This window comes from Durio zibethinus, chromosome 3, assembly GCF_047325235.1.
Source record: "Durio zibethinus cultivar Kanyao isolate XHJ-2024 chromosome 3, ASM4732523v1, whole genome shotgun sequence".
NCBI lineage: Eukaryota > Viridiplantae > Streptophyta > Magnoliopsida > Malvales > Malvaceae > Durio > Durio zibethinus.
Window position 1 is genome coordinate 2,440,064 of NC_143164.1, and position 19,248 is coordinate 2,459,311.

Below are 19,248 nucleotides of genomic sequence, written 5' to 3' on the forward strand. Positions count from 1 at the left end.
GACAGCTTGTGCGCTTGCATGGGATTTTACCAATCAAAGTTTTTGGTGCCATTGCCGAAGATTAGATCTAAGGAGTCCTAGGTTAATATCAACTTTCATCATACTCTACTATAAATTGATTTACTTTAGTGTACATACCTTAGGCTAGAATTCAAATTTATTTCAATTCTAGGTGTACATATTTAGAGTTTTATTTTTAGAGTGGTTACTAGGTTTAGTGTTCTTGGGGCCCATGTATGCACTCTGTTAGAAATCGTGAGTTGATCCATTTATATCTTGAGGTTAAGGCTACTTGTAGGAGGACTAGAAGGAAAAAATAAACCGAGCCTACTATCACTATGGCCGAGCAAGATACTAAAGCCCTTAAGGATTATGCTGTGCTCGATCTTCATGGTTTTTAGCCTTGTATTAGGAGGCCAATCATACAAACCAATAATTTTGAGATTAATCCTACAATCATCCAAATGATATAACAGTAAGTGCAATTTAGAAATTATTTGAGTGAGGATCTAAATGCTCATCTTTGGGATTTATTAGAGATATGTGATACATTTAAACATGATAGTGTTACTGAGGATGCCATTAAGCTTAGGTTGTTTCCATTCTCTCTTATAAATAGAGCTAAGAGTTGGTTACCTCGATGCCACCAGATTTAATTACCACTTGGGATGATTTAGTGCAGAAGTTTATGGCTAAATTTTTTCCTCAGGTCAAGACGGCCAAGCTTTGGAATGAAATTACTACATTTGTCTAACATGACTTGAAAACCTTGTATGAGCCATGGAAGAGATACAAGAAGTTCTTGAGGTGGTATCCACATCATGTACTACCAAAATGGCTAAAGATTTAGATCTTTTACAATAGGTTAGTACCTAATACTAGAACACTCTTAGATGCTGCATCAAGAGGTGCTTTAATTTATAAAACTTCTGACATAGCTTATGATCTGATTAAGGATATGGCAACTAATAATTGTCAGTGGTCCAATGAAAAATAGCATCTTAAGAAAGCTTCAGGGGTGTACGAGCTTAAGAAGCTTAGAGCACTTAGTGCTAAGGTAGATTCCTTAGCCAAATTTGTTGAGTCTTTACATTGTAAAGTTACATCCTCATAGCCTAGGCCTAGTCATCTAAAGTTGACTCATACCCATAGTTCCATATCTATGTGTGAGACATACAAGGTAGGACACCTAGGAGAGTCATGTCCAAATACTCATTCAGAGTCAGTTTCATTTGCAAGACAGAACCCAAAGTAGTCCAACAACCCTTATTCTTCCATATACAACCCAGGCTAGAGGAATAATCTTGTTTGCTCTTGGAATCAACAACAAAATCACCATCCCACATCTTTTTAGACTAGTTAGGCACCATTACCACCAGCACCACCACCACCACAGCATGCTTAATTTCCTAGACCACTTCATCCACCTGGCTTTCAGCAGCCACCATATCAGCAACAGTCTTCATAGCAATACTACATACTTTCATATCTATCTATGTCACCCTCAAATAAAAAGACTTCAGTCGAAGATCTTTTAGATTCTTTTATGAGAACCCAAACTTCAATTATGCATACTCAAAATACAATATTTCAAAATCAACTTCAATAGAGAACTTAAAGACTCAGATTGATCAGCTAACTGTTTTTTAAGTATCGGACTTCAAGGTATCTTACCTAATAATACAGAAGTTAACCCTCGAAGGGAGGAAAAAGAGCATTATAAATCAATCATCCTTAGGAGTGAAATCCATAAAAAACTTAAAAGACTCATATTGATTAGCTAACTAATCTTTTAAGTATCGGACTTTAAGGTACCTTACCCAATAATACATAAGTTAACCCTGTAAGGGAGGGAAAAGAGCATTGTAAATCAGTCATCGATAGGAGTGGAAAGGTTTTTACTGTGGCGACTGGCGACTGGCGACAGCTTTTAAGTCTCAACGACAAAGCCGCATTTCTTCATTTTATATATATAGCATACATAGTTGCACACTACTAAGATACGAAGTAATACTTAAAATAATAGATTAATTATAGATATGTGTTCCTCCGTCTTTTTCCAAATGTTGTGAAAGAAATGTCATATGAATGATGGATTTGGCTTCATCAACCTTCTTCTTCCGTTAATTTAACTTTCTGATATTATTTATATGTTTTTTTCTACTAGTACTAGTATATAACAAATTTCTTAATTCAGAAAGAAACGGCTACAATGGACTCCGAGCAGAACAGATTCCATCAGCAAGAACGGGTTCGTTTTTTACTTTTACCTCATTGTTTAGATCTGTTGCTTTTGCCTCCAGTTTTGTCTCAGATCTGATTTCTTTTTTTCGCTACTATTATTCTCCTCTGATTTGTTTGTGACTTTTTGCGTGGTGTTGTTTTTCTTTTTTTTTTTTTTTCAAAGAACTAGTAAAACAATTAAAGAAGAAGAAGAAAGAATTGATCTGAGCTGGGCCCATCTCACAAGACCTACACTCTGATGAGATGCTGGATTTCTTGGTGTGGTTAATTGGCGGTGTGTGTTTTATTGACTTCTCAATTTCAAGTGTTCAACATTATTCATCGCATTTTAATTGTCTGTCCTTTAATATTTTGATACATGTACTTAGTTTATTGCACTCTTCATCTATAGATCCAACCACTTCACCACCTCCTTACAAGTTTGCTTGTCGGATTCTGTTAACCAAAGAATTTTTGTCTTCTGCTATTGAAAACTACTTGAGATCCTTGATTTACCTTGTCTGTCTTTTCATTTCCCTTTCCTTTACTTGTTTTGCAGTTTCAGACCTTTTTCAAATTTTCTATCCATTCGTTGCTGCTCATCCCACCTACACAAACGATCTTAAAATCCCAACATCTAACAGCTTCTCGACTCAGTAGTAAATCTAACTTTAACAACAGCGCAAACTTGGAAGTACAACTTTGCAAATTTAGTAACAGCAGTGCTTACCATGCCTAAGTGCAGTGTTGAGGGCTGCATTCTTCTTGAATTTCATTGTCCTTATATAAAGGTTCCAATTCCCGTTCCGGGAACGTGAGTTTTCTGTTTTTCCTAGAACCCTTTGGTTATACGTGGAAATAAGTGGGTTTGGATTATCATTTCACTTTGTTAATATTATTATCTTTACGTTTTGCCCGTTCACACTAAGTTACTAGACACACTATTTCTCTTTTATCTCTGTATTGAATTGCTCCTCTTTCTGCACGTGTGTGTGAGATGTGTCTGCTGTGTATGGAAAAATTTTAACACAACAAAGAATTTGTATGTGATCTGTTGTATATGACATGTACGTATTATACATATATGCTTGAATGGTGCTCTTTTGTGCATGTTATAAGAATGTATTTTCTGAGCACAAAACTACTTGATTTCTTGTACCCATATTCTGAAGAATCTTGGTATTTGTCATCTATTCATCTGTACTGTCTTTCAATGTTGCAGTAGCTCTAGAGATATATAGTGCTCATTTATGTGTTTCCGAATTCATCTTGCTTTTCTGGAAATTATGCTGCTGAAATTTAAGCACAGAAAAAGAGAGAGAGAGAGAGAGAGCCTAATCCTCTTACTAATTGGAATTTACTTCTTGAGGATTGCTGGTTTTAATTTGTTCAATTTCAATTTTCCTTTCCTTTTGAGTGATCAGACTGAAGCTTACAATGTTTAATCTTGTTGCTAGCGAAAGAGATGGGGAGGATGTTGGGGGCTATTTTCCTGTTTTGGTAAACAAAAAGGCAGAAAGCGTATTGTTCCTGCATCTCGTATTCCTGAGGGCAATGCATCAGCCACCCAGCCAAATGGTTCTCAAGCTGTTGGGATGACCAACCAAGCTACTACATTAGCTCCATCACTTCTAGCACCTCCTTCTTCTCCAGCGTCCTTTACAAATTCTGCACTCCCTTCAACAGCTCAATCACCAATTTGCTTCTTGTCATTATCTGCTAACTCGCCTGGAGGGCCATCATCCACCATGTTTGCCACTGGACCATATGCCCATGAGACACAACTAGTTTCTCCCCCCATTTTCTCAACCTTTACAACTGAGCCTTCTACTGCTCCACTCACTCCCCCTCCCGAGTTAGCCCACCTCACTACCCGCTCTTCACCCGATGTCCCTTTTGCAATGTTCTTGACATCTTCTGCAGTTCTTAAAAGTGCTGATAAGAATACTTATATTACTGTACATGATCTTCAATCCACATATCCGCTATACCCCGGAAGTCCTGCCAGTAGCCTCATATCACCAATCTCTATAACCATGGTTGATTGTTTGTCATCATCCTTTCCTGAACAGGAATTTCCTCCGCAGTGGGATGCTTCAGTTTTTCCCCAGAATGGCAAACATTCAAGAAGTGGTTCTGGCAGGTTATTTGGGCATGATGTTAATGGTTCCTCCATAGGGTCTCAAGATACAAATTTCTTCTGTCCTGCTACATTTGCACAATTCTATCTGGATCATAATCCACTTCCTCATGCCGGTGGGAGATTAAGTGTTTCCAAGGATTCAGATGTTTATCCTACTAGTTGCAATGGGCATCAAAATAGACATAGTAAAAGTCCTAAGAAAGATGTGGAAGAACTTGAAGCTTACAGAGCTTCCTTTGGATTTAGTGCAGATGAAATAATCACTACTACTCAATATATGGAGATTACTGATGTTACAGAGGACTCGTTTACCATGACACCTTTTCCTACAGATAAACCTGCTTTTGAAGAAAGAATGGAACTTGCATCAATCGGTGAAGGTCCAAAGACAGATAGGATACAGGAAAACTTGCTGGATGAGAAGGAATGTAAATCAGAACCTGATCTTGTCAATTGGATTGTACACCGTGATCGGCAAGTGTCATGCAATGGATACGAAGGTAAAGTGTCCTCAACTTGATCTAAAATTCATTATTACTCTGTCAGTTGCTGGTTGTCAAGAAATCGTGGGAAGGAATTTTAAATAAACTGAAAAGCCTTGGCAGTTTCAGTGTTAGCCGTCTAAGCGTTCTGGATGTCATCTATTCCATAATTTCTAAATAATAAATACGACACAGACTATATCTTGTAAATTTCTCTGGTGTCAGTTTCTCCAGCTTATGCAGTTCATATTTCATATAATGGCAACTTGTATTGATGAAAAAGGAAGGAAAAGAAGAGAAGTTCATAGCATCATTTTTATTTTTTTTCTTTTGAAAATCCCTCCAATAGTATGGAGAAAGACTATAAATTATAAGTTCTCTTTACTTTGTTTGAACTTCTCTTTTGCTTTTGCTATCTGAATGACTCCATACTTCATTACTCTCATGAAGATAGTGCGTGTGATAATTAATATTTTTGTGCATCCAGCATAATTTCTTAAGTGAGAATCTATTGCTCCAATAAGATCAACCACTTTGAACAAATTCTGAATGATAATTTTTGGTATTATTTTTCCTACTTTACGTTATGCTAGGTTAAAATTATCTGGTAACACATGCACGTGCATGCACACACAATCATACCTAAGGGTACATATTCTGAACTTTCACAGTGAAAGGAGTAAAGGACAATAAGGCATGAATAGCATTGTGATAGAATTGGAGGATTGATGAATCAAATGTATCACAACTACTCAAGAAAGTTTTAAGTTCCAGAGTACTTGGACTGCTTCGGGACTATATTTCTATAAAATGTCTATCAATCCATCTTAATAGGATTCTCATCCCATCTCTGTGTTATTGCGCCCTGTTACCTAAAATTCAATAACCTTCTCTCCTTACATGATGCAGATCAAAAATCAAGGAGGCAGGTGACTAATGTCTCTGGGTCAATTACACCCATCAACCATACCCTGACTGATGAAGAGGATGTATTTTTGAAGAAGGGTTCATTAAGGAGAAGGAAATATCATCTGGACTTGTCAAGCTCTAATGCAGAGATTGACTATAGGAGAGGAAGAAGCTTAAGAGAAGGCAAAGGAGATCTCGCATGCCTCGACTAAGAACCAAAGCAGAAACAAGTTATCAGCCGCTTCCCTATGTAGTAAACTGCAGTTTTCTTCTGTTATAACTTCTGTTAATGGTTCATTATGATAGGTGGAATGATCTTAACTTGTGATCTAACCAGATATTCCCTTTCTTTGTTGTCCATCTCAGTCAGGTGTATGACCTGATCTCTCTGATTATGAGCGTGACCCTAGCTTCCTGCTTCATTATAACGTACATGCGTGATGCATGTAATTATATATATATATATATATATATATATACTTTTGTAAAATGCAATTTTACTCGAGTGTATTCTACTTTAGAACACATCATTGTGACTGTTGAATGCTGCTTCTAGGAACTGCTTTTTGGGGTTCAAGGGGGGTGGAATCATGGGGATGAATTTAAATCCTTATGCAACCTCTAGTGGTACAAATTTAAGAAAGAAACCTACAATGGTATTATTTGAGAAAAATATATTTTGCTGATGTGTTAGTGCCACGTGGTATCTAACAGCTAATGTAGTATTATTACATTAGTATACTGTTAGGGACTAATGATTGAATAATAAAAAATATTTATTCAAATTTTAATTAGTAATCATTTTAAAAATATAATCATAATTGAGTGGTAAATAATATATTTTATCTTAATAATAATAATAATAAAGAATGCAGATGCATCTGGATTGGCCTCTCACCTTGCCTGGGGTTTGATGGTACAGATATCACAAACCATCCAAGATTAAGTCTATCAAAGAGATTGAATTCAAATGATACATCATATGTTAATCCAAGAGAATCCCGGCCTGTTGTAAAAAGCCCCTGTCAAGCATGAGAGATTTGCATAAAGACACGAAACTCTTAAAAGCTAAACAAAAATTTTAATTAATAGTTGCATGTGGAATAGAGACTTAATTGTTGATATATTTGTATTTATTTATTTTGTATTTAACAGGTGTAAAATATAAAAATTTTAATATTATAATTTGTATCAAATATACTAAATATAAAATAAATTTTTTTATTTTTATTAATCTTATATACAATTTTTTATTAAAATTTCAAACCAACGATTTTTTTTTTCCTTTCTCAATATATTACTTTTACATTACTATTTCATAGTTCAGGATCTGTGTCATCTAACAGGGAAATAAGGTACAAATACGTAAAACATCCCTACAATTATCCAAATCAACACTAGACCCCTCTAGTTAAAAAAACAAAAAAAAAAAAATTTACCCCCTAACGATGTTGCAGTTTACTGCTACGTCACTTAAAAGTTGACCAACTAAATTTTTTTCAAACAAAATTGCCCTCATCTCTTCCGTCACTGCCATCGATATACTTTTCAAATGCAATTAAAAATTCATTATCAACATATGAATATAACAAAAAAGGGATTAGGACCAAACAAAAACTACAACTATCAATTCATTTTAGAATTTATTTGAATAAAAAAAGAAATTGGTATGCAAATATGCAAATGAATGGCTTTTGTCTCATGCAATAAAAACCTCGTATGCAACATAATAGTAACAAAAGCCAAAACCCAATCAACTCCCTTCTCTATTAATTCCATGCAGTAAAACAATGGCTCCTATCTCAAACACCAAAGACTAACATGTGTGGTGTCCCTCGGCATGGTAATAATATGGTATTACAGGGGATTTCATGAACGAAGAAATGAACGACATAATTAGCAACACTTGCCCAATTTCACTCACTACAATGGGTCAAATCTTCAATAACTGTATTGAAGGCAGTATTCAATGTAGAAATCCATAAAAAATTCCTACACAGCCCAATTATAAGCTATAATAAACGAACTTTCTGCAAAGACTTCTTCAAGTCAATGTCTGTGTTAAGGCTAAAACAATTTTCAGGTAGCTACTGGCAATTGCATGCAAGAAAACACAGGTCAATCTACAAAATCTTGAACAGTGAGATGAGGAAGAAGTCCGAAGTCCTCCTAGGTAATCTGTAAAAAACAGAATCTGGAAAATTTTGCTAGTCATTGTTCAATTTACAGATTCGAGTCTCTAGTTGTTACATAAGCTTCGCAGAACTTTCCAATATCTCAAGCTAGAAGGGTTTGTGTGTATTGCTCGAAGAACCCATTGCTGGGGACTTTGACAGTACTCTACCCTGGATGAACTGTCAGACTCAGATTCAATCTGTCTTGCAAGCAAATGCATTTGAAAAAAGAGCTCTGCAGGTCTCATTTCTGCATAAAACAGAAAACCTATCAGAATTATCATTGAAGGCGTAGCTACTTGTATTAGCAACAACTTTTTAATCATCACAATCAAGAAACATTTATCAAGCCAGCTTATAGAATCAAATTTACCACACTATAGTCAACCTAGGCCTAGAAGGATGTAGCTATCAATTCATTGACAGAACATCCACTGACACAATGAACACTAATGCCTTGCATCGGTCAATTACTCTACCAACTTCTCCCATGAAAATGGCCAATGTTGCAAGATCCCATTTTGCAAGACCTAAATAAGCCAGTTGATCTAATATATAATCAGAGGCCTATTACCTCCTTAGTGCTACTCATTTCATTCTTAAGAATTTACTTGACTAAACTTGAGGTTCATATAGTTATCATTCATTCACTTAAATATTATTTTGCTCATTACATCTCTTAATTCGCAAGGTGGAAGTAGATTCACCTTGTAAAAAGTGGTATTTAATGCATTCTCAAAAACATCCCCATTTACTTAATGTTGCTTTTTCCCATCCCTTGCTTGGTGGCTAAAAGATGTTAAAGACATCCAAAGGAGGCTTCTTTGAGGAAGTATGGGCAAAAATTTAAGCACTATTTGCTTAAATGGGAGTAGTCAAAACAACTAATAGAAATAGTAGGGTTAACCACTAATCTCCTTTAATAAGACCAAACTTTGTAAACAGCTTTGGAGATTTTTGGCAGACAAAAATACCATCTATGGAGGTCTTTGATCCATGCCGTGTGGGGAGACACTAAAAATTATGCTGGAAGCGTTTGGATTAGAAAGGGTGAGGTGAGCAGCACTCTTCACTGTCTCTTTTTGCCACGATTTTATGGATCTATGAAAAATAAATTTTCTTGCTTATGTTGGAATGAAATAAGGACGCCTTCATTGACCTAGGTTTTGATATGGAATGTTCATTTTCAGAGAAATGTAAAGGATTAGGAGTTTGAGACTCTTGCCAACTTTAATCCACTTCCTGATGAGGTAGATTGGTCAGAGGGGAGACCCTTACATACGAAGACCAAGTAAAAGAGTCTGTTTTGCGGTGAAAGTGCTTTATTGGTGACTTCCACTTGCAAAGCATAACAATAGAAGAGTATGAGAATTTTCCTTGGATGGCAGTTTGGAAGAAAAATGCTCCAATAAAGGGAGCTATTTTGCTTTAGAAGCAACTTGGTGAAGAATTCTCAACATAAATAACCCACAAAAATAGGGAAAAAGAGTTTCTCTACTATAACTGTTTTCTAGGTGAGGCAATGGGTTGGTCTTGGACAAGACAGCTTAGGTACTTGGCACATGGGCTGCTGAAAGCCACTTGGGTGGTTTCAGGTTTCAATACCGAGTAGTGGGCTTGGAAGGGTCACATGTACAGGTAAGAGAAAAGTGATAGGGTTAATCCCTCAGGCAATTATTTGGGAGGCTGCAGAGGGAGAGAAATAGTAAGGTTTTAGAGGGAAAGTGTAAGCCCTATTAAAGCCTTTTAAAAACTTGGCTCAGTCCTCTGCATTTTTGCTCAACGGTTTTTGGATATAGAAGATACTTTAGATTCTAGTGATTGCAATTTGGTAAGAGCTAAATAAATAAAAAAAAAAAAAAATTGGCAGTGAACAGAACTGTCAGAGGCTCTTAGGTAACTGTTTGGTGCTCTCCAACTCCCTCGCCATTTCCACTTTATAGAGAATAAGAAATTCTCATGCATCAACCAGTTGGGAAGTAGGTGCTAACACAGCTATTAAGAATAGAGCTTTCTCTTTTATAATCTCTTTAAAATTTTCAAGCGACATGGCAAATAATCAGCCCAGTCCCAGACATGTGCAGCACATATACAACCTTAGTGACAAAAAAATATATAAAAAGGAAAGAAAAAAAAACAACACAGATAAAACAACAGCAAAAAGAGATGTGGGCAGGGAGTGAACCTGGTGGCCAAGAAAACCATTCAAGACGAAGGTTTCTCTCCCATTTTTTCCTATAACCAAGGCTTCCTTCTGCTTGGGCCAACAATGCTGAGATAAAAGGTATTGGGACCGAAGAAGTCACATAAGCTCTACTGAGACTCCTTATGGCACTAGACAAAAATTGTGAATAACGATACCTCCGTGCAATCTCCAGAGAAGTGACACCTGATCCATCAATTATATAATTTCTATGTGAAGGGAAAAACTAAAACACAAAAAGAAAAGAAAGAAAGGAATGTAAAGAAGCTATATTTAGTTAAATCTTAAAGCAGCATCATGACACATAGAAGTTATACTAAAACCTAATCCCCATCAATAGGTGGGTACCATGGCAAAGGAAAATGCAGCTCTCAGCACTGGCTAACGAACAACTTTGCTCCAGAAAATCCTCTGCAGAAAGAAAATCCTGATTCCATATACATATCATACCCATCATTAAAGTATATACAGCCATCCACATATTCCATGAATTATTCCTCCCTCTTGAGCTTTCCTTGAAGGCTAACTCAACAACATTTGAAACAGTTTGCAGTTCATATTGAGATTCCATTACTTTTAGGCATATCCAACCAACAAGAAAATCTGTCTTAAGCCCCAAGCATCTTTCATACTCTTCTTTGCAATTTTTAAAATTGCCTTCTGCAGCATAGGCACGACATAATAGTAAGTGTCCAAAAAACTGGTAGCTATTAGGAAGCAAAAGTGCTGAAGCATCTTTTGCATGGTTGATACAGCTAATTATATTCCCCCTTTGCAAAAGAATTTCAGAAGCACATAAATAAAGCTGAAACTTCTGATATTGACAAGAGGCTTCTTTTCCAGAATAGAACTCGTCAGAAAGAGCCACAATAATGAGACGTTCAAGCATGACACAAAGGTTTATGGGAAATCTCTCTTCACGTGCTTTCTGTAAAAGATTAAGCACAAGCAAGTAGCGGCCATTACGGTTCCATGGCTCTTGGCGTAACCACCTGCACATTGAAAATAGAAACAAGATTGTATCTTTAATTACATAAACCAACACAAACAATTCAGAGTACAACAGCAAGAAAAGTCTTAAGAGACTCATTTGCCAACTAAAACAAAGAGACTAATGTCCTCTATTTTTAGAGGAGGGGACGCAGGTGGAATTTCTTAAGGTATGGGAAAGGAAAATGTTATGGGCACCAAATTTAGGTTTCGCATAATGTATTCCATGCATACACTGAAATAACATACTCATCCTGAAAAGCAAAGAAAAACCAAATTGGTTTTCTAGATTCATAACCTACAAGTCAAAAGCTATGAAAAAAAAATTCAAACTGACAACAGGAAATAGTTAAAATACTTCTGTAGCTCTTTCATAGCTCCAAAACCACTTTGGCATTGACAGCCACATGTTGGGAAAGAAAACCGCGGTTCACTATTGCCCATCGAATGGCAAGCAACTGCCCCAGCACTGAAGATCTCCCATGCCAATTTTAAGCCTTCTTTGTTCCTAGAGTCAGAAGAATCAATGATAGAGTATGTACTTGCCACATGAGTATTTCCCCATATTTCACTGGCCATCAAAAGATAACCAAGTAGGTTCCTGTTCCCATAACATTCATGTTAGAAGTACAACAAGTGGGTTGGCTAAAAGCTTACAGTTAAAAATTATATACTAAATTCCAATAATTAATTACGCCATCAGCATTCATACAATCAGAATGCTTGATGTAGGTAGCATCAAACTGTTCCCAACAATAACTAATAATACCTTCTTAAATTCCTAATTGTTTCTAAAAAACTTCCACAAATTATTTGCTAAAATCAAAACATACCTTATTAAATTACTGTTAGGGTACATGTGAAGAACTTTTCTAAGATGACTGACTCCACTCTGAAATTCAAGGTGGTGCTCTGTCCCATGTTTAATCTGCATAAATCAAAGGTATAGTAACATCCATTAAATGTATATGGCCTAAACTAGTACAGAATAGAAAACACAATCTAAAACGCACACAAAAAGCTTACTAGTTTACTAAGTGCGATTAGATAGTGCATGCCAGTAATCTCCTCATGTGATGCAAGAAAGTAACGACTGCTTGAAACAATCGATTCCAGCCTGTAATTCTGATCCAGAGCATTAATGGCAGAGACAATAATGCTTATTTTTGAACTCTGAAATAGTTCCTTTGGCATTTTCATTATGCTAACAATTGCTAAATCCTGTCCAGAAATGTAGTACAGCAATCTACAAATGAAACTAACAGACACAGCTGCAGATGTCCTATCCATGGTAGGAATGCTGGCAGCTAGGGTTCTAGTCATGGAGAGGGCTGCCTCATGCTCTCCCAGTTTCCATAAGGAGAAAGCATATATTTGCAAACCTTCTGCATCAAGCATACCTTACAAAAGAATATATACACAACGGATTAGATCACACTTTTGTAAGTTCAAACAAAAAAACTCGTGAAGTCAAAAGGCAACTATGTTGGTTATCCAAATGTTCCGAATTTTATCAGGAAAAACATGATAGCCATTATAAGACTGAATTATATGCTTTCCCAAAAGACTGAACTATGTTAATTATCCATTAAAAAAATGCACATTGCACTAACTTCTGTTAAACGTTGTAGGACTGATAAAAAGAAAACCAATTAGGCACCCATCCAACTCTTTCCCCTACCAGACTAATGCTTTTCAATATCAAAAATATATAAGCTAGCATTGAATAACCAGATATCAATAGAATAACAACCTTCTTTCTCCAAGTCTTCACATTCTTGCACAGCACCTATGGCATTCCCTGCCTGCACTCATGAAATAAAAGACAAAAAGAAAAGCTTTTGCTTATGCAAGGAAAGGATAAACGACACATTTTATGTTACAGTGTGACAATAAAATTAATTAAAAGAACACATCAATGCAAATCTACAAAAACTACATATTTAAACAAGGGAAAAGTGCAAAGTTTTTTACCTTACTAAGTGATCTGGCCAAATTAATTGATATGACTTTCAAATGAGCTTTGAGCAAAGTGCCTGCAGAAATGTTGATGGTATAGCGAGCTAGCCTATAAGAAGCAATGGCAGCTTGAAAATGAAAACGAGCCTCACATACTAGCCCATTTAAATTATGGGATTCATGATAATGGGGTGCACGTTGCACTGCCTGCTGGATAGCTCCAAATACCTGTTGTAAAATACTAGAACTATCACACAGATACTTGGGAAATCATGTTTGTTATCAGCTCTTTCTAAAGGTATATCTTTTCGGAGAATAGCAGTTAAGGGTATTGAAATTAAAATAATTCCAAATAGAGGTATGTCTTTTGTGGGGTATGACTTCCTTTTTAATATTAGAATCGTCATTCCCCTTATCTGAAATAATTTTGATTTCAATAGACTAATGTGGTGTTCTCATATTTCTTTTTTTTTTTTCCAGAGGATGTGCTGTAACATTTTAATTAATATACCTGTGAAGATAAAAGGTTCCCTGAAAGCAAAGCAAGCTTAGCTAGACCAATTTGGAACTCTGCAAGCTGCATGTAAACCAAAGCTCTAAGTAGAGGCACACAAACTATTTGTAAAATGCATGGTCAACTCCTCCCCCTAAACTATTTCACTAGGAGATGATTACTGCATCCATAGACTAATTTGAATTATGTCCATACAGGATTATGCAATAAGCACTGCTAATCCAAGGTTAATTTCTTTATCATGAACTTGTGGAAGAGAATAAAAGGAGATATCAACACTTACAGGCAATATCTTCACAGCACGTAGGCAGCTCTCAAAAGCATCATCTGGTGTTGACTCCCTACAAAATCAAGTAAGCCTCGGTGTTGATAAGCCTATCAACTGACAAATTGTTTCTAAATATGTTGTTACCAAGAACTAAATTAAGAATTTACCCAGAATGAGTATCAGCTGACATGCCAGCCCATGGTAATGCTAGTGATGGATCTATACCTCTAGCACAGTCAAAAGCTTGCCTAGCCAATTTCTTCTCATTCTCTTCTCTATAAAGCTATCAAAACACAGAGTTGTTAGATGCCTATCAACGATTAGACTCGCAACAACCAACATGGATCAGGACAAGCTTAAGCAAAAACTGCAAAGGTTGACCTTAGGGTTGCATTTAAGCTAGGAATTCTACTACATACATTTACTTATTGTCAAGCTTCTAACCTTTTGCTGAAAATGACTTGTAACACAGAACAGACTCAGGAAACAACCTGCTAACCACCTACTGAATATAACATCAAAATGAAATCATTAACATTCTTCCCAAATAATATATATCCTACCTATATAGGATTTATTTTTCAACATACTCAACACATTGTAAATGCAACATTAGTCAATTTATAAATAAATAACAAAGTTAAGTTCACTTATTTTCAACTTATAAACTACGACCAGGAAAATAAAAGAGAAATGATTCTAAAACAGTGGATGGTACCTTTCCAAGATACGCCCATGCATTAGCTATAGACACATCCAACTGCAGTCCCCTGATAAAAGCATGCTGTTTCAATGCATTACACTCAGACAAACAGCCCAAAGCTACCCAGAACTCAAAGTTGTCACTCTCTATCAGCAAAGCCCCCAATGTCATCTTCTCTGATAGCTGCCTGATAAAAAAGATAGTAAGTCAAAAGAGTGAATCTACAGGAACATAAAATGGTTATGTTTTAAAAAAACCCAAGATCTTACCAGGTACATTTATCATGTGTATGATCCTTGTAAAAAGAAGAGATAAGATTGGAACTAATGGCAATGTCAATATAGATGTTAGCCTGCCATGGGGCTAAGTGCAAAGCTCGTTGATAAGAGTTTTTGGCAGATATAGCAGCTGAACAACAAGTATTCTTCCACGAATATATGGACTTCTCAAAAGTTTCAGCCTTATATTCTAAACTCTGGCTCTCCTCCATCCATGGATAACCTTGAGCATATGCAAGCTGGCCAGGAGGGAAACACCCCTCAATATTGAATCAATCATGTTACAAGAATAGGATTACCAATAAATATGGTGCATGTAAGGTGATTTAGCCCCCAACCCCAAACCAGAAAAAAAGAAGAAATGGATATCTAAGGGCCAAATTTAGATAATTTACCTGAATATCACCATGCAACTTCCAAGTACCTGATGAATTACCAGCTGATTGGATGCTTGCTTCTGCTACTTTGCATGCACCCTGAAACAAGCCAGGCCAAACTATTATATGCTTCTCTTTTGCTATTACTAAAGTAGCAAGGAAACAGAGAGATGACCAACCTCTAACAATGAAGCTCCCCATCTAAATGCTCCTGAATTTATACATTCTTTTGACAGACCAAGAAGCCCAGATGCAAGTCCACAGAGTGCAGATATATTTTGTGGTGTGATCTTCAGTGCTTGCTGAAATTGCTCAATTCCCTTGATGAACAAAGACAATGCTATCACACACAATGGTCATCATTTTGTAAAGCACACATGAGGATTAGTACAATCAATGAAAATCACAACTTGTTGGCCTAATATCCATGAGCAATCCAACTTAATACCCCTACATTTGAAGTAAGGGGATTGCACAGCAGAAATTTCCAATACAGAACAGCATAAATGAATTCAATTAGACTGCATGAGATTTCATTAGATCATATGTTGAACGACTGAATCAGCCAACCAATACACTAAATTACCAATACACTAAATTATATTCCCAAATTTTAGCCAAAAAAAGGATAACAGCTGTCAAACAAGATCTTCTCGACCTAATAGTGAAACTTTTACAAATACTGTTTCACAAGATCCCATTGAGATTAACTTTCACTCTAATCAATCAAGTGGATATATGCATAAAATAAGAAAAGAGTGGGTTTGATATATAAAATTAAAAAAGTAAAGATATAAGGTGAATCAGAGAGATAAATATAACCAAAAAAAAAAAAATTACCTTTCTAAAGGAACCAAGCATCAAAAAGATGTTTCCACATTCAACCAGCGCAAAGACTCTTGTATCTTCCAATTCAATTGCACGCCCATAGGACTGTTACAAATGCCATAATAAGTTAATTGCCTAATGATTATGTGGGACCCAAGAAGATAAATTTGTGAAAGAATTCCTTAGACTAGTTAAAAGACCAGCCTTAGCTATTATGGACATAGATATGATTTAGACAAATAATAGATCATGTATAAAAGAAATGGGTTTTCTTGCTTTCAGCATGTTCATTTGTACACAAGAAAATCTCATGCAGCATTATCTGATAAGTACAACCGTGTTTAATTTTTAGTTGCATCAATCCAGTGTTAGATATGTGAATCACACACTGAATAACTTTAGAAGAGTATTTTGCTTGAATTGAAAAAGAGAAAAGAAACGGTCAGAACTAGTTTGAAAGATAAAAGGAAAGTGGATACCTTAATTGCGGCAGTAAACATGCCAAGTCGATGGTAGGCAAGACCAAGAGCCTAGAAGACAATTATTATTAGGTATAGAACAGGGTTGGCAAAATTAAGAAGCAATAGAATGGGTAAGTACAATATAAAGGAGACAAAGAAGAGGGGAGAAACTTACTTCCCACAAATCAGGAGAGGTAGGATAGCCGCGAATGGCATGTTGAAGACTTTGTACAGCTTCAGACCATTTCTTATGATGCACCTGATCCATTTGATGAATGCAGATGCACACCAATAAAAAGGAAAAAAATATTTGAACTCTTTCAAAGGAAAAAAAAAAGAAAGAAAAAAACCTGGAGAAAACCCAATCGGCGGAATGCCCAGAAAGCCCTGGGGGAGTTGTGAGAAGCATCTTTGCAAATTGCGAGCTCCAAGGACTCCTTGCCTTGTCGGTCCAACAAATCACACAAAGCTTCCTGCGCGCGTTGTTATTTACCGTTAATCAACGAAAAAAGAAATAACAATAATAAAAAGAAGGTGGAATATACCCCAGCATCGGAATCATCGGGATGAAGGGATAGAGCTCTCTGATAACATTTGATGGCTCTCTGGACATCAACCGAAACAGTGGCGTAGTAATGGCCCAAGTATTTGAAGGCTGCTGCGTTTTTAGGGTTTTGTTTTGCGGAAAGCACCCAATGCTCCGCCGCTCTCTCTTTCTCTGTCTCACATTCCCACAAGCATAGTCCCTGCAAATTCACATGTGCCTTCCTATTAGTATTTGCTCAGAATAAAGACCAACAAAAGGAATCGATAATTTTTATTACAAGTTGAAAATGAAGGGAGGGGTCATCGGGATTGCTTTCCACCAACTCTTCCAGCCGCCTTCTTTCTTCTTCCTCCTGCTGAAATCATCCATTCAAAAAATTTACTCCATGTATTAAAGGTTTTCGCAAAGCCATTTAACGTTAAGAATACCCAAAAAAAAAGGGGGCGCAGAAAGAGACCGTTGTTTTCATTTTTGTAATTGGGAATCCTTGAAACCCTGTACGCTGCTTCCTCTTGACTCGCGTTGCATATGTAATGTTTATGCATATAGCTTTGGCTTTGTTTAAGTAGTAATAATAAAATCACTCAATCATGATTTTAAAACATTGTCTAATCATTAAATTCTGAATAAGTAATTTTTTACTTAATCATAAATCATTAACGACGTGCTCACATATCATTATCATATTAATTCTTAAATGTTATAAAGTATTATCACATTAACAAAAAAAAATTTCAAAATTTATAACATCTTATAATAATACCTACAGCTTCTAGTTACAACATTTCACACTATATCACACTGGTATGCATTATACTCCTTACCAAGCCTATATTCCTCCTCCATTTCAACCATACAATCCTCCAACCTCACCTCTAAAACCTTTTTTCACACCTTTTCAGTACAAATCACCCCCAACATCTATCCTAACATCCTCACAACCAACACTATTCCTTTTCTTCTAAGCTTAAGTTCTTATATGAAGTAGATTACATTCCAGAAGAAAAGAAAACCTAACATACAGTTCTACCTTTTGTAAATCCTTATACAGCTTTCCAGCAGGACCTCAAGAGCACTTTGTTACTCTTCAGATCCCAAAAGAATTTCCTCATCAGTGGTCAAAACAAGGATACATTCACATTCACTTTGGTGCTATCAGAATCGCCTTAACCTTCCATGACAGAAATGGAATTCCTGTCTGTACCAGAATGGCTTCATTGGACACCAGATTTAAAGATTACAAGCATGCAGTCCTTGGAATCGTTAAAACAACATTCAATGCAGGAACTGTCTTCTTTACAGTCTTTCCAAATTATAATATGTCTCTTCATGATCCAACCATGTTAGATACTTTAAAAGTTTAAGTCCAGATCGTAGGCACAGAAATGAAAGGCCTCCAGGCAACCCTTCACTACCAGATGGCATATAGAGTTCAAGATCATGCCATTAACTTGCCTCTTTCCCACTCCAGTGATGCAGTTTTTGTTAAAATAGAAACAGCAGATAGAACTCCTAAACATGTTCATATTCCAAAGCAGATTTCCAATGAAGAACTTGCCACCCTTCTCCCAAAGACGTGGACGATAAGTTATCAAAAAATTTAGAAGCAAGATGAACCAATTGAACACTTTGATCCAACCTACAAGACAAATCAAGATAGTACTGTCACCATTGAATTTGATCACAGCAAAGGAAAGGATGTTCCTCTTCCAACAGTCTTTCCAACCCAATTTATGCTGTAAAGATGTTATGCTGATCTCCTTGATGTTTCAGTCACACATTTCTTATCCAATGGAAATCCCGTGTATGCATATAGATCTCCAGAAGGACATTGCTATTGGGACATAAATTGTCAATGCAAAGAATGCCAGATAGATGCAAATAAAAGCTTCTTGGATGATGATGATAATATTCCAAAAAAGCCAAAGAATAAAAAGTCTTTCCAGCAAAAGCTCAAAGAAAGATATGAAAATGGAGACCCTGAAGTTGATCTCCTTGGTGAACTCTCAGGAAAGTTTGACTACTATGTCATCTATCCTAAGAAAGGCAAATCACACCCTCAAACCTATTCAAATCAACCAACACAAAAACCAGATTCCACCCAAAATTCCACCCAACCTTTACCCACACCTTTACCACAAATCTCCATGATGCAACCAAGTTACCCAAGCTCAAATTTTCCTCATTTT

The 19,248-nt window shown here is 36.3% G+C and overlaps 2 protein-coding genes across 12 annotated transcripts; one reads left to right on the plus strand and one right to left on the minus strand.

The window, feature by feature from the left end:
- Positions 1 to 1,862: 1,862 nt before the first annotated feature.
- On the plus strand, positions 1,863 to 6,090 carry LOC111312411 (uncharacterized protein At1g76660-like). Of its 3 annotated transcripts, none has more exons than XM_089757989.1 (4): positions 1,863 to 2,251; positions 2,408 to 2,518; positions 3,681 to 4,866; positions 5,758 to 6,090. In XM_089757989.1, the coding sequence occupies exons 3-4, from the start codon at positions 3,819 to 3,821 to the stop codon at positions 5,967 to 5,969; spliced, it is 1,260 nt and encodes a 419-aa protein (XP_089614115.1). In that variant the 5' UTR covers positions 1,863 to 2,251; positions 2,408 to 2,518; positions 3,681 to 3,818; the 3' UTR covers positions 5,970 to 6,090. The 3 variants fall into 3 exon arrangements, with proteins under 3 accessions (XP_089614115.1, XP_089614116.1, XP_022768768.1); XM_089757990.1 differs by having other exon boundaries at positions 1,978 to 2,251; positions 2,783 to 4,866; XM_022913033.2 differs by lacking the exon at positions 2,408 to 2,518 and having other exon boundaries at positions 2,079 to 2,251.
- Positions 6,091 to 7,636: 1,546 nt separating this feature from the next.
- Positions 7,637 to 17,560, minus strand: LOC111308090 (Tetratricopeptide repeat (TPR)-like superfamily protein). 9 transcript variants are annotated; one of them, XM_022910338.2, is made up of 23 exons: positions 17,517 to 17,560; positions 17,337 to 17,414; positions 17,058 to 17,258; positions 16,863 to 16,985; positions 16,688 to 16,771; positions 16,531 to 16,581; positions 16,064 to 16,156; positions 15,403 to 15,543; positions 15,242 to 15,322; positions 14,838 to 15,106; positions 14,584 to 14,755; positions 14,033 to 14,148; positions 13,881 to 13,938; positions 13,595 to 13,660; positions 13,236 to 13,311; positions 13,099 to 13,160; positions 12,878 to 12,929; positions 12,151 to 12,524; positions 11,958 to 12,052; positions 11,483 to 11,725; positions 10,483 to 11,126; positions 10,117 to 10,320; positions 7,687 to 8,181 (listed from the first exon to the last, which is right to left on the minus strand). In XM_022910338.2, the coding sequence occupies exons 1-23, from the start codon at positions 17,526 to 17,528 to the stop codon at positions 7,997 to 7,999; spliced, it is 3,480 nt and encodes a 1,159-aa protein (XP_022766073.1). In that variant the 5' UTR covers positions 17,529 to 17,560; the 3' UTR covers positions 7,687 to 7,996. The 9 variants fall into 9 exon arrangements, 8 of the variants coding, with proteins under 8 accessions (XP_022764682.1, XP_022763282.1, XP_022764076.1 ...); XM_022908947.2 differs by having other exon boundaries at positions 7,637 to 8,181; positions 13,099 to 13,311; positions 14,838 to 15,085; positions 17,337 to 17,411; XM_022907547.2 differs by having other exon boundaries at positions 7,637 to 8,181; positions 13,099 to 13,311; positions 17,337 to 17,411.
- Between the last annotated feature and the right edge of the window lie 1,688 nt (positions 17,561 to 19,248).